Source organism: Dendropsophus ebraccatus, chromosome 4 (assembly GCF_027789765.1).
Source record: "Dendropsophus ebraccatus isolate aDenEbr1 chromosome 4, aDenEbr1.pat, whole genome shotgun sequence".
Lineage (NCBI taxonomy): Eukaryota > Metazoa > Chordata > Amphibia > Anura > Hylidae > Dendropsophus > Dendropsophus ebraccatus.
Window position 1 is genome coordinate 1,518,386 of NC_091457.1, and position 14,869 is coordinate 1,533,254.

Consider the following 14,869-nt stretch of genomic DNA (forward strand, 5'->3'; position numbering starts at 1 on the left):
TGTGTGTGGGAGGGGGGCAGGTAAGGTGTGTGTGTGTGGGGGGTGTAGGTAAGAGGTGTGTGTGAGGGGGCTGCAGGTAAGAAGTGTAAGTGTGTGTGGGGGGGTGCAGGTAAGAGGTGTGTGCAAGAGGGGGCTGCAGGTAAGAAGTGTGTGTGTGTTGGGGGGTGCAGGTAAGAGGTGTGTGTGGGAGGGGGGCAGGTAAGAATGTGTGTGGGAGGGGGGTGCAGGTAAGAAGTGTATGTAAGTGTGTGAGGTGGTGCAGGTAAGAGGTGTGTGTGTGTGTGTGCATGTGAGGGGGCTGCAGGTAAGAGGTGTGTGTGTGTGTGAGGTGGTGCAGGTAAGAAGTGTGTGTGTGTGGGGGTGCAGGTAAGAGGTGTGTGTGGGGGGGGGGGGGTGCAGGTAAGAGGTGTGTGAGGGGGCTGCAGGTAAGAAGTGTAAGTGTGTGTGGGGAGGGGGTGCAGGTAAAGTGTGTGTGTGTGTGGGGGGGTGCAGGTAAGAGGTGTGTGAGGGGGCTGCAGGTAAGAAGTGTGTGTGTGTGTGGGGAGGGGGTGCAGGTAAAGTGTGTGTGTGTGTGGGGGGGGTTGCTGCAGGTAGGAGGCATAAAGGTGTGTGTGCATGTGAGGGGGCTGCAGGTAAGAGGTGTATAGGTGTGTGGGGGTTGCTGCAGGTAAGAGGTGTGTGGGGGTTGTTGCAAGTAAGAGGTATAAAGGTGTGTGTGGGGGGTTGCTGCAGTTAAGAGGTGTAAAGGTGTGTGTGTGTGTGGGGGGGGGGTTGCTGCAGGTAAGAGGTGTGTGGGGGTTGCTGCAGGTAAGAGATGTAAAGGTGTGTGGGGGGGTTGCTGCAGGTAAGAGGTGTGTGGGGGTTGCTGCAGGTAAGAGATGTAAAGGTGTGTGGGGGGGTTGCTGCAGGTAAGAGGTGTAAAGGTGTGTGTGTAGGAAGGTTGCTGCAGGTAAGAGGTGGGGGGGGGGAACTGCAAGTAAAAAGTGTGTGAAGGAGCTGCAGGTAAGAGGTGTGGGCGGGGGAACTGCAGGTAAAAAGTGTGTGAAGGAGCTGCAGGTAGGAGGTATCTTGGGGTGGGGGTCTACAGGTAAGAGGTGGGGGGGGAACTGCAGGTAAAAAGTGTGTGAAAGAGCTGCAGGTAAGAGGTTTCTTGGGGTGGGGGGCTGCAGGTAAGAGGTGTGTGTGTGGTGGGGGGGCTGCAGGTAAGATGCATCGCCCTGACCTTCTGCCTTTCCTCTAGGTGGATTTTCCTTTACCCCCATTTGATATTGTGTACAAAGCTCCAGAGCCGACCAGGAACTTTACCCCCCTAAGCATTGAGACCCTGGAGAAGGAGACCAAGAGCCGCCTGCTGTCCCTCATCTCCAGAGAGTCCCCATCCGGGTAGGATGTCCTGTCTTCCCCCGCCCTGTCCTGTGTACCCTGCATCTCGGGGGGCCCCGCCCTTTCCAGTGTGCCCCCTCTCTCCCCTATGTTCTTCGCCCTTTCCCATGTGCCCCCTCCCTGCCCTGCTTCCTGTGTTTCTTTCCCTTTCCTGTGTGCCCTCTCCCTGCCCTTTCCTGTGTGCCCTCTCCCCGCCCTTTCCTGTGTGCCCTCTCCCTGCCCTTTCCTGTGTGCCCTCTCCCCGCCCTTTCCTGTGTGCCCTCTCCCTGCCCTTTCCTGTGTGCCCTCTCCCCGCCCTTTCCTGTGTGCCCTCTCCCTGCCCTTTCCTGTGTGCCCTCTCCCCGCCCTTTCCTGTGTGCCCTCTCCCTGCCCTTTCCTGTGTGCCCTCTCCCTTCCCTTTCCTGTGTGCCCTCTCCCCGCCCTTTCCTGTGTGCCCTCTTCCCGCCCTTTCCTGTGTGCCCTCTCCCTGCCCTTTCCTGTGTGCCCTCTCCCCGCCCTTTCCTGTGTGCCCTCTCCCTGCCCTTTCCTGTGTGCCCTCTCCCTGCCCTTTCCTGTGTGCCCTCTCCCCGCCCTTTCCTGTGTGCCCTCTCCCCGCCCTTTCCTGTGTGCCCTCTCCCTGCCCTTTCCTGTGTGCCCTCTCCCTGCCCTTTCCTGTGTGCCCTCTCCCTGCCCTTTCCTGTGTGCCCTCTCCCTGCCCTTTCCTGTGTGCCCTCTCCCTGCCCTTTCCTGTGTGCCCTCTCCCTGCCCTTTCCTGTGTGCCCTCTCCCTGCCCTTTCCTGTGTGCCCTCTCCCTGCCCTTTCCTGTGTGCCCTCTCCCCGCTCTTTCCTGTGTGCCCTCTCCCCGCCCTTTCCTGTGTGCCCTCTCCCCGCCCTTTCCTGTGTGCCCTCTCCCCGCCCTTTCCTGTGTGCCCTCTCCCCGCCCTTTCCTGTGTGCCTTCTCCCCGCCCTTTCCTGTGTGCCCTCTCCCCGCCCTTTCCTGTGTGCCCTCTCCCCGCCCTTTCCTGTGTGCCCTCTCCCCGCCCTTTCCTGTGTGCCCTCTCCCCGCCCTTTCCTGTGTGCCCTCTCCCTGCTCTTTCCTGTGTGCCCTCTCCCCGCCCTTTCCTGTGTGCCCTCTCCCCGCCCTTTCCTGTGTGCACTCTCCCCGTCCTTTCCTGTGTGCACTCTCCCCGCCCTTTCCTGTGTGCCCTCTCCCCGCCCTTTCCTGTGTGCCCTCTCCCCGCCCTTTCCTGTGTGCCCTCTCCCCGCCCTTTCCTGTGTGCACTCTCCCTGTCCTTTCCTGTGTGCCCTCTCCCTGCTCTTTCCTGTGTGCCCTCTCCCTTCCCTTTCCTGTGTTTCCCGCCTTTTCCCGTGTGCCCCCTCTCTGCCCTGGGTCCAGTGTTCCCTGCCCTTTCCCGCCTCCCGTGTTCCCCGCCCTTTGCCGCCTCCCGTGTTCCCCGCCTCCCGTGTTCCCCGCCCTTTGCCGCCTCCCGTGTTTCCTGCCCTTTCCCACGCCCCGTGTTTCCCGCCCTTTCCCATCTGCCCCCTCACTGCAGAGGACTCCAGCCATGATCTCCCCTCTTATTTTCCCTCAGGATGTCCAAGGAAGAGAGAGCTTTTATATGGGAGAAGCGTCATTACTGTCACAGTCATAAGAACTGCCTCCCCAAGATCCTGAGCAGCGCCCCCAAGTGGGATGTGGCCTATCTGGGGGATATCTATGCCCTGATCCGCTCTTGGCCGCCCCTGACCCCAGTGTGTGCACTGGAACTACTGAACTCCAGGTGAGCGCCATCTACCTGCAGATCACATGTCATTATATATCAGTGATGTCATACAGGAGGCGGGGCTGTGATGACTTGTCATTATATTATATATCAGTGATGTCATACAGGGTCCGGGGCTGTGATGACTTGTCATATATCAGTGATGTCATACAGGGGGCGTGGCTGTGATGACTTGTCATTATATTATATATCAGTGATGTCATACAGGGGGCGGGGCTGTGATGACATGTCATTATATTATATATCAGTGATGTCTTACAGGGGGCGGGGCTGTGATGACTTGTCATATATCAGTGATGTCATACAGGGGGCGGGGCTGTGATGACTTGTCATTATATTATATATCAGTGATGTCATACAGGAGGCGGGGCTGTGATGACTTGTCATTATATTATATATCAGTGATGTCATACATGTCATTATATTATATATCAGTCATGTCATACAGGGGCCGGGGCTGTGATGACTTGTCATATATCAGTGATGTCATACATGGGGCGAGGCTGTGATGACTTGTCATTATATTATATATCAGTGATGTCATACAGGGGGCGGGGCTGTGATGACATGTCATTATATTATATATCAGTGATGTCTTACAGGGGGCAGGGCTGTGATGACTTGTCATATATCAGTGATGTCATACAGGGGGCGGGGCTGTGATGACTTGTCATTATATTATATATCAGTGATGTCATAAAGGGGGCGGGGCTGTGATGACTTGTCATTATATTATATATCAGTGATGTCATACAGGGCGGGGCTGTGATGACTTGTCATTATATTATATATCAGTGATGTCATACAGGGGGCGGGGCTGTGATGACTTGTCATTGTATTATATATCAGTGATGTCATACGGGGCGGGGCTGGCGGTCAGCGTGTACCATGCTGATAAGTTACTCGTCCTCAGGTTCGCGGATCAGGAGGTGCGCACAGTGGCGGTGGAGTGGATCCAGGATGGGATGAGTGATGATGAGCTGGTGGATCTTCTCCCGCAGTTTGTACAGGTCAGTGGCATCTGGAGAGAAGCCCCGTGTGTAACAAGACATGAGCGCTGCTCTGAAAGTGTCGTAATAACTTTCAAAATCTAAATTAACAGATGTGAAATAAAGCAAGTTTGCAATTTACATTCTTTTTTTTTTTTAGTTATCATGGAAAACACGGCACTTCCTTGGTTTGGAGTTTACACTCTGAGTGAAAAAAACGTCTACACCCAGGAAGTCCCGTGTTTTCCAGGTCATCTGAGCGCTCAGAGAGAAGGCAGTCATGTGACAGACACATTGAGCCGTGATTCTCTGTACTGGCCGTGACTAAATGTGTTTAGTCTGTCTTTAACCAGCACAAGACTAAAAAGCTTCAGGAGACTGGACCTGGATACAGTAAGTATAGCTGGTATATAGCTGCCTTCAGGAGACTGGACCTGGATACAGTAAGTATAGCTGTTATATAGCAGCCTTCAGGAGACTGGACCTGGATACAGTAAGTATAGCTGTTATATAGCTGCCTTCAGGAGACTGGACCTGGATACAGTAAGTACAGCTGTTATATAGCAGGAGACTGGACCTGGATACAGTAAGTATAGGTGTTATATAGCCGCCTTCAGGAGACTGGACCTGGATACAGTAAGTATAGCTGTTATATAGCTGCCATCAGGAGACTGGACCTGGATACAGTAAGTATAGCTGCCTTCAGGAGACTGGACCTGGATACAGTAAGTATAGCTGTTATATAGCAGGAGACTGGACCTGGATACAGTAAGTATAGCTGTTATATAGCTGCCATCAGGAGACTGGACCTGGATACAGTAAGTATAGCTGTTATATAGCAGCCATCAGGAGACTGGACCTGGATACAGTAAGTATAGCTGTTATAAAGCAGGAGACTGGACCTGGATACAGTAAGTATAGCTGTTATATAGCTGCCATCAGGAGACTGGACCTGGATACAGTAAGTACAGCTGTTATATAGCAGGAGACTGGACCTGGATACAGTAAGTATAGCTGTTATATAGCAGGAGACTGGACCTGGATACAGTAAGTATAGCTGTTATATAGCAGCCTTCATGAGACTGGACCTGGATACAGTAAGTACAGCTGTTATATAGCAGGAGACTGGACCTGGATACAGTAAGTATAGCTGTTATATAGCTGCCTTCATGAGACTGGACCTGGATACAGTAAGTATAGCTGTTATATAGCAGGAGACTGGACCTGGATACAGTAAGTATAGCTGGTATATAGCTGCCTTCAGGAGACTGGACCTGGATACAGTAAGTATAGCTGGTATATAGCAGGAGACTGGGCCTGGATACAGTAAGTATAGCTGGTATATAGCTGCCTTCAGGAGACTGGACCTGGATACAGTAAGTATAGCTGGTATATAGCAGGAGACTGGGCCTGGATACAGTAAGTATAGCTGGTATATAGCTGCCTTCAGGAGACTGGACCTGGATACAGTAAGTATAGCTGTTATATAGCAGCCTTCAGGAGACTGGACCTGGATACAGTAAGTATAGCTGTTATATAGCTGCCTTCAGGAGACTGGACCTGGATACAGTAAGTACAGCAGTTATATAGCAGCCTTCAGGAGACTGGACCTGGATACAGTAAGTATAGCTGTTATATAGCAGGAGACTGGACCTGGATACAGTAAGTATAGCTGTTATATAGCAGGAGACTGGACCTGGATACAGTAAGTATAGCTGTTATATAGCAGGAGACTGGACCTGGATACAGTAAGTATAGCTGTTATATAGCAGGAGACTGGACCTGGATACAGTAAGTATAGCTGTTATATAGGAGCCTTCAGGAGACTGGACCTGGATACAGTAAGTATAGCTGTTATATAGCTGTCTTCAGGAGACTGGAGCTGTTTGTTATAAAGCATGAAAAAGTAAATTGTAAACTTTATATCACATATATTGTTTTAGATGTTGAAAGTTATAATGACAGGGACAATTGGAGACTCAGGCTGTATCCTGTGTGTGTGCCCCTCCCCCTGACTGACACGTCTGTGTAGCGGATGTCTCTGTCTCATGTGCTCGGCTGTCTCTTTCAGGCCATCAGATCGGAGATATACCTGGATAGCGCCTTGGTGCGGTTCCTGCTGTTTCGTGCTCTGGGGAACATCCGCGTTGCCCATTACTTGTACTGGTGAGTCGGCTGTCTCATCTGTCCCCCGTCATGTTGTATCTGTGTGTAGAGATGGGTAAGGGGTCTCTGGGTTTGGGATAGTGATGGATTATCTCTAGTATAAGTGATCAGGGGGTCTGCCGTGTGTGTGCGCTGGCCCCCGCTATCACTGATTGTTATTACAGGTTGCTGAAGGATTCCCTCAATGATCCGCACTTCGGGAGCCGCTATGAGCAGATTCTCGGCGCCCTCCTCTCCATCAGCGGTAAAGCTCTGCGGCAGGAGCTGGACAAGCAGACACGCTTCACACAACTGCTGGGGGTGGTGGCCGAGAAGGTGCGACAGGCCAATGGTTCTGGGCGACAGGTGAGCGCAACCATGTGGAGAGCCACTCATTCGTGTGTGGCATCCAGGTGTGTGTAACCTCTCATACAGTGGGGGAAACAAGTGTCTGATACATGGCCGACCACCTATGTAGAATGGAGGGGAATTTATATTTTTGGTCGGTAACGTCACCTGTTGCAAGAGAGAATCTATAGAACATTCCAGATAATCACATTGTAGAATTTATAAATATTCACCTTTTATTACATGACATAAGCATTTGATCACCGACCAGCAGGACTTCGGCCTCTCACAGAGCTGTCAGTGTCGCTATAAGAAGCTCCTCCCCCTCTGCCCTCATTACCTGGATTACCTGCCCCTGTGTCATCTCCTGTATAATAATCACCTGTCCTCACACTCCAACCTCTCCACCATAGCCAAGACCACAGAGCTAACGACTCTAGGGACTGTAGACCTGCACAAGGCTGGGATGGGCTATGGGATAATAGGCAGCAACTTAGGGAAAAGGCGACAACTGATGGGGCAATTTTTAGAAAATGGAGAAAACAAGATGACTGTGAATCTTCCTTAATCTGAGGTTCCATGTAAGGTTGCGGGGTAAAGAGGATTCTGATAAAGGTCAGGAATCACCCCCGAACTACACAGTACCTGGTCACTGACCTGTATGGAGCTGGGACCACAGTCTCATAGATTACCATTACTAACACACTACACCGTCATGGATTATAATCCTGCAGGGCACACAAGGTCCCCCTGCTCACACCGGCACATGTCCAGGCCTCTTTGACGTCACCAGTGACCATCTGGGTGATCCAGAGGAAGCAAGAGAGGTCATGTGATCAGATGAGACCAAACAAGAATTCAACTAGCTGCGTATGGGGAAGAAAAGGGGTTAAACAGCCCCCAAAACACAGTCCCAGCCGTGAAGCGTGGTGGTGGTGAGGGGGGCTGGGTTCTGCAGAGGGGACAGGGCAACTGCAGCTTAAGAAGGGAGGATGGATGGGGCCATGTAGCACTAGATACAACAACCTCCTTCCCTCAGTAAGAGCAGTGAGGATGGGTGGTGGGCGGCTCTTCTAGCTGACAATGACCCGAAATCCAGCCGGGGACAATTAAGGAGGAGACCCACAGCCGGGACAACTAAGGAGGAGACCCACAGCCGGGACAACTAAGGAGGAAACCCACAGCCGGGACAACTAAGGAGGAGACCCACAGCCGGGACAACTAAGGAGGAGACCCACAGCCGGGACAACTAAGGAGGAGACCCACAGCCGGGACAACTAAGGAGGAGACCCACAGCCGGGACAACTAAGGAGGAGACCCACAGCCGGGACAACTGAGGAGGAGACCCACAGCCGGGACAACTGAGGAGGAGACCCACAGCCGGGACAACTGAGGAGGAGACCCCCAGCCGGGACCACTAAGGAGGAGACCCCCAGCCGGGACCACTGAGGAGGAGACCCCCAGCCGGGACAACTGAGGAGGAGACCCCCAGCCGGGACAACTGAGGAGGAGACCCCCAGCCGGGACAACTGAGGAGGAGACCCCCAGCCGGGACAACTGAGGAGGAGACCCCCAGCCGGGACAACTGAGGAGGAGACCCCCAGCCGGGACAACTGAGGAGGAGACCCCCAGCCGGGACAACTGAGGAGGAGACCCCCAGCCGGGACAACTGAGGAGGAGACCCCCAGCCGGGACAACTGAGGAGGAGACCCCCAGCCGGGACAACTGAGGAGGAGACCCCCAGCCGGGACAACTGAGGAGGAGACCCCCAGCCGGGACAACTGAGGAGGAGACCCCCAGCCGGGACAACTGAGGAGGAGACCCCCAGCCGGGACAACTGAGGAGGAGACCCCCAGCCGGGACCACTGAGGAGGAGACCCCCAGCCGGGACCACTGAGGAGGAGACCCCCAGCCGGGACAACTGAGGAGGAGACCCCCAGCCGGGACAACTGAGGAGGAGACCCCCAGCCGGGACAACTGAGGAGGAGACCCCCAGCCGGGACAACTGAGGAGGAGACCCCCAGCCGGGACAACTGAGGAGGAGACCCCCAGCCGGGACAACTGAGGAGGAGACCCCCAGCCGGGACAACTGAGGAGGAGACCCCCAGCCGGGACTCCGGTCATGTGTATAATCTCCTGTATGTAGCGTGTGGTCACCGGTCATGTATGTAGCGTGTGGTCACCGGTCATGTATGTAGCGTGTGGTCTCCGGTCATGTATGTAGCGTGTGGTCACCGGTCATGTATGTAGCGTGTGGTCTCCGGTCATGTATGTAGCGTGTGGTCTCCGGTCATGTGTATAATCTCCTGGATGTGTCTTCTCTGGTTGCAGGTTGTTCTGCAGGAGGGGATGGAGCGGGTGCAGCTGATGTTTCGCAAGAACAAGATTCGACTTCCGCTCAACCCCAGCCTGGAGGCCAAAGAGCTGAACATCAAGGTAAGAAGTTGGTGCCATATAGTATATACTGTATCCTGCAGGCTGATATACTGGTGTATACTGTATCCTGCAGGCTGATATACTGGTGTATACTGTATCCTGCAGGCTGATATACTGGTGTATACTGTATCCTGCAGGCTGATATACTGGTGTATACTGTATCCTGCAGGCTGATATACTGGTGTATACTGTATCCTGCAGGCTGATATACTGGTGTATACTGTATCCTGCAGGCTGATATACTGGTGTATACTGTATCCTACAGGCCTGATATACTGGTGTATACTGTATCCTGCAGGCTGATATACTGGTGTATACTGTATCCTGCAGGCTGATATACTGGTGTATACTGTATCCTGCAGGCTGATATACTGGTGTATACTGTATCCTGCAGGCTGATATACTGGTGTATACTGTATCCTGCAGGCCTGATATACTGGTGTATACTGTATCCTGCAGGCTGATATACTGGTGTATACTGTATCCTACAGGCCTGATATACTGGTGTATACTGTATCCTGCAGGCCTGATATACTGGTGTATACTGTATACTGCAGGGCTGATATACTGGAGTAGAGTATATACCATATATTGTATCTTACAGGGTTGCTCCTTCTTCAATTCCAATGCTGTTCCCCTTAAAGTGGCAATGGTGAATGCCGACCCCATGGGGGAAGAGATTCTCTCTATGTTTAAGGTAATTTCCACACTGAGCTTCTGTGGTCTCTGTTCTTCCTCCTCTCTGTTCGCGGATGTCTCTGTTCTTCCTCCTCTCGGTGGTCTCTGGCTGTCTCTGTGGTCTGTGTTCTTCCTCCTCTCGGTGGTCTCTGGCTGTCTCTGTGGTCTGTGTTCTTCCTCCTCTCGGTGGTCTCTGGCTGTCTCTGTGGTCTCTTTTCTTCATCCTCTCTGTGGTCTCTGTTCTTCCTCCTCTCGGTGGTCTCTGTGGTCTCTGTTCTTCCTCCTCTCTGTGGTCTCTGGCTGTCTCTGTTCTTCCTCCTCTCTGTGGTCTCTGGCTGTCTCTCTTCTTCCTCAGGTGGGGGAGGACCTGCGGCAGGACATGCTGGCTCTACAGATGATAAAGATCATGGACAAACTGTGGCTGCAGGACGGGCTGGACATGAGGATGGTTGTCTTCAAGTGTCTGTCCACCGGCAAAGACCGAGGTATTGCTCCCCCTACATGTGATCGTAGTCGATATTACTCCTGAAACCTTAAATCTCTAATCACTGACGTAATAATGACACGACAACATACTTTATTTACCAGTGGAGAACGGCCACGGCTTTTATTTAAGGATTTAACCAATGTAACTTTTATTACTTCATGTTAATAAATATATAAATAATAATAAATAACTCCAGCATTAAAAACTACCAATAACTGACTAAATTGGGGGGAGGGGGTGACACACCCACATATGCCGGCCTACTTAGGCCGAGCATAGACCCAACCTAATCGTGGCCACCTCCAACAAGTTTTGTAGACCTAAATAGAATATGTCTACCCCCACGTCTGCCAAGTGTACCCTGTCATGACGGTATAAGCCCTGGATGAATCCCTCATGGTCCATGTGACGATAGGATAGTCCGCCAATGGAGGCTCTATTGATCATGTCCATGAAATGTAGCCCATGAAAGGACCAAATCAGACGGGAACAATTTCTGAGAAACACAGGACAGTTTGGGGAAACAGGCAGTGTAAAACAGGAAATGTTAATTTTATTTCATGGAAGAGAAGGTCAGAGCGCATTCTCCCGAGGTCATTGCTGCCGGCATACAACACCATAACATCTGGAGAAGGCCAGGTCAAACTGCGGTTTTACCCCAATGAGCTGAGCCCAACGGAGTCCTCGAACACCCTCCCAGTATATCGCTACCTCATTAAGATTCGCAGTATAAGGCCTGGTCAAAATATAAGAGAGAGGGGCCTATAACCCATATCACGGTGGGAGCGGGACCTGAAAGAGAGAATTATAGATATAAATGTCCATCTGCCTATTATGATTTCAGTATCCATGCCTAATCTATTAGCTGGAAGGAGTGTGGGGAGAAGTTAGTAGGGTCAGTATTAAGACTTTTCAGGCAGCGTCTGAATATAGCACTAAACTGAAATTTTGAAAGTGAGGTGCCGTCTTGGTGGATCAAAAAGGAACCTTGTGAGATTGGGAGGATAGACAAAAATCGTTGGACTATACGTACTGGACACATCGATTAGTTTGAAATACAATGCAGAGTGATCAAGGAACCTTCAGCAGATAAATCGGTCTTAGATCTGCAAACATTTATGTATAGGGAGTTGTTCATTATCAAAAAGTAAAGGAGACAGGGAACCGGTAGTAGGAGAAACTAATTCGCCTATCCTGAACGCGCCAAAAAGGCGAGACAAAAAGCAGTTTGGAACAACAAGCTCTGATAGGGGGATCGACATACAGACCCACAGGCAGCCGTAACATCACTTAATAGTGCAAATGATACTGGTCTCCTCTTGTCCTTGACCTTACACCCTTACATCAAACACCCTTCAAAATTTGACATATTTGAAAGGTCGTCGACATCGGGTGAAGGCCAAGCCATCGTTGGTAAAAAGAAACACCAGTAACAATTTTACCTAAAAGAGTGCGTGAAACCCCGCTATTTAATAACCAGGCCATAAACAATCAATAATGAGTAGGATAAGCAGTTAAGACAGAATAATTGAGTAAAGTACAGAATTTGCACCATTTTAACCACGCCATCTTGTAGGCCGACCAAGTGATCATAGACAATGAGTTCTTCAAAACTTATGCCCAGATTGATCTCCACAGGTGCCCTGGACACGGAACGCCCTCTTGGTCCGCGTCCGAAGCCGGAAACGGCGTAAACTGAAAACGGGACAAGGAATCCGCAATTTGGTTGTCTGCGCCCTTTACATAGGAAGCTTTCAGGCACAGCAAGACAATGTGTCTCATTAAATTCACAACCAGCATAGACTTGGCTGACAGGCAGTTTATCGCATACATTACCCCTTTGTTGTCAGTCTGAATTAATAAGCGTTTGTTACGCCATTCATTGCCCCATAAGGTCAAAGCTACTAATACTGGGAACAGCTCTAGTGAAACTACATTTTTAACAACCTCAGATTCAACCCAGCTACGATCCCACCCCTCAGAACTTCAGTGCCCGTTCTAAAAAACCCCATAGCCAAAAGAACCCGCTGCGTCTGTTTGAATACCCAATGCGTTGGCAGAAACAAAGTCATCATGCCATATGGTCCTACCATTAAAGGGGTAGTGCACCAAAAAATTTTTCTTTCAAATCAACTGCTGCCATGAAGTGCCAGAGATTTGTAATTTACTTCTATTAAAAAATCTCAAGCCTTCCAGTACTTATCAGCTGCTGTGTGTCCAGCAGGAAGTGGTGTTTTCTTTCCTGTCTGACACAGTGCTCTCTGTTGCCTCCTCTGTCCATGTCAGGAACTGTCCAGAGAAGGAGCAAATCCCCATAGAAAACTTCTCCTGCTCTCCAGACTGGAAATAATACCACTTCCTGCTGGGCATACAGCAGCTGATAAGTACTAGAAGGCTTGAGATTTTTTAATAGAAGTAAATTACAAATCTCTGGCACTTCATGGCAGCAGTTGATTTGAAAGAAATTTTTTTTGGGTGCACTACCCCTTTAAATTCTGACAGAAAACTCCACAAAAAGCCACAATCTCAAATCCTCCATTTCCATAGTCAGCCTGATATGGGAACGAGGGGATCGGATTCCTTTCGTCGCCGAGTATAATCGGTGACAAAAGATTTTCCCCATAGGGACAACTCTGATTGCGAACACAAGATTGCCTAATAAACGTTGCAAGTCCCTCAAACATACTAAACTCATGTAACACAGAGACCATTGTAACTTTTTTATCGATAGGAAGACAAAACTCCTGGCTGTTGTATGGATAAGAATGCCTAGGTTCTCCAGTCTGGTGCAGGGCAACACTGTTTTACTCTTTGCAAGAGGAACACCAAAATAAGTAACAATTGGTAAAAAGTAGTCACAAGCTTCATACAGTCATTTGATCTGGGCCCGCCAACAAATAGGTAATGGGTGCAAGATAATAATCCGCATTCAGAAGTCACTGCCCATTCTAGGGAACAAGCAAAGGCTTCAAAATAAAAGCACGACATGCTGTAACCCATGGGCAGTGACTTATCAAAGTAACATCTGCCTCTCCACGAAAAGCCCAGGGAGTTATAACCAGCCGGGCAACCCGGTAATAGGCGGAATGCCGCCTCTATATCGACCTTCGCCAACAGAGCGCCTCTTCCACAATGCCGGACGATATCCAAAGCGGTATCAAACGAATTGTAAACAACTGAAACAGCAGAACGGCCAACGGCATCGTTTAAAGAAGTCCCCTTAGGCCAAGACAAGTGGTGGATTATCGGTATTTCTGAGGCTCCTTCTTTGGAACAAGCCCCAAAGGGGATAATCTAAAACTTGGAAAAGGAGGAGAGAAGAAAGGACCCTCCACTCGGCCTTCTCCAACTTCTTTAGCAATCTTTTCGTCTACCACAAGAGGCCTCAAATATACCGATCGCAAGTTGTCCACAGGTATGCAACCCGGTCCCTGAAAAGTAGGCACATAAAAACCATTAAGGAAACCATTTGGAAGCAACTCAGCCGGTGTGGGCACGCCTCTAACCATGGTAACATTCCTTGAAGCATCACTGGTGTCTGTGCTGTTTGGTATGTTGTCCCTTGTAGATGGCTGTGAACTGCCAATGTTTTTCTTGTAACATCGCGACACTGGGTGGGATCCCCCACAGTGGGCACATTCATGTTTGTATTTGCAGTTCTGCAGCCATCTACATTGGGACTCGTTATAAGCGACACGTACCCCTCTCCGAAAGGAGTTAGTAGGGGCAGACTGTACTAATTGGGTACGTTGGGGGATCATAAGATTAATCCATAAACCAACGTCGTAACTTATCCAAGCCGACCCGCCGAAGTTTCTGTACGCTTCTAAAATTATGTCCACATGTTGGAAGAGAGAAACCATTTTTCAGGGAATCTCTCTCCCAAAACAGAAGCAAAAATGCAAAAGGCTTGTAGCCAGTTATGGAACGTCTTAGATACAGGCGGGCGCTTCCTATCCTCCTCTTTGTCATCCTTCTCATCACTACGTTCTTTATAATGAGGTAACAGGCTAAACATATCTGTATATTCAAGCTTCCATATTTTGTCTTATATACTAGCAGAGAGGTGGAAGCCCAAAGGAGACACCACACAAGGGGCATCAATACAGGGACAGTAGTGTTAGTAACAGCAGGATCCTCATTATGTACCACATTTCTATCAGCATTCTGACCATGCATCCACGCTGTACCAAAATACACTACCAGACACAGCGGTTTGATCTATTACACTGTTAGATTGCCCGCTGTCAGCAGCACTGCCCAGCATTTTAAGTAATGCGGCAATCCCGGTTAATACTGACCTATCTATGGTTGTCATGCTTTGCCCGGCCGACGGGGCAGTCACTGGCAGGGAAGGAGGGGGGGGCCGCAGGAGTACGTGAAGCACTATACTCACCGGTTCCTGACGCCTCCTCCGTACACAGCGATACCGCTCCCTTTTCTGGCCCTTTCTTTTTGTATGCCGGCCCGTCCTTCATTTGCCCAGCCTTCCGTTTCCCCGGCTCCGCTACCGGTGACGTCATTTTCTTCAGCCGTCTGCGCGCTTCGCCTCTTCTACCAGCCGCTGCTCTTCTTCCGGTGCTTCCTCTTTTCCCCTTCTCGGCACTGCCTCCGGAACTACCGGCCCCCGCTTGGCTCGG

General features: G+C 50.6%; 1 protein-coding gene across 1 annotated transcript in view; it reads left to right on the plus strand.

The window, feature by feature from the left end:
* PIK3C2A (phosphatidylinositol-4-phosphate 3-kinase catalytic subunit type 2 alpha) overlaps positions 1–14,869 on the plus strand; it is a 98,572-nt gene that overhangs the window by 70,883 nt on the left and 12,820 nt on the right. Inside the window, exons 16-23 of the mRNA XM_069964984.1 lie at positions 1,241–1,383; positions 2,955–3,143; positions 4,060–4,156; positions 6,207–6,301; positions 6,466–6,646; positions 8,960–9,064; positions 9,669–9,761; positions 10,098–10,227. Coding sequence (XP_069821085.1) covers positions 1,241–1,383; positions 2,955–3,143; positions 4,060–4,156; positions 6,207–6,301; positions 6,466–6,646; positions 8,960–9,064; positions 9,669–9,761; positions 10,098–10,227 — 1,033 coding nt within the window. The remainder of the gene's footprint in view (positions 1–1,240; positions 1,384–2,954; positions 3,144–4,059; positions 4,157–6,206; positions 6,302–6,465; positions 6,647–8,959; positions 9,065–9,668; positions 9,762–10,097; positions 10,228–14,869) is intronic.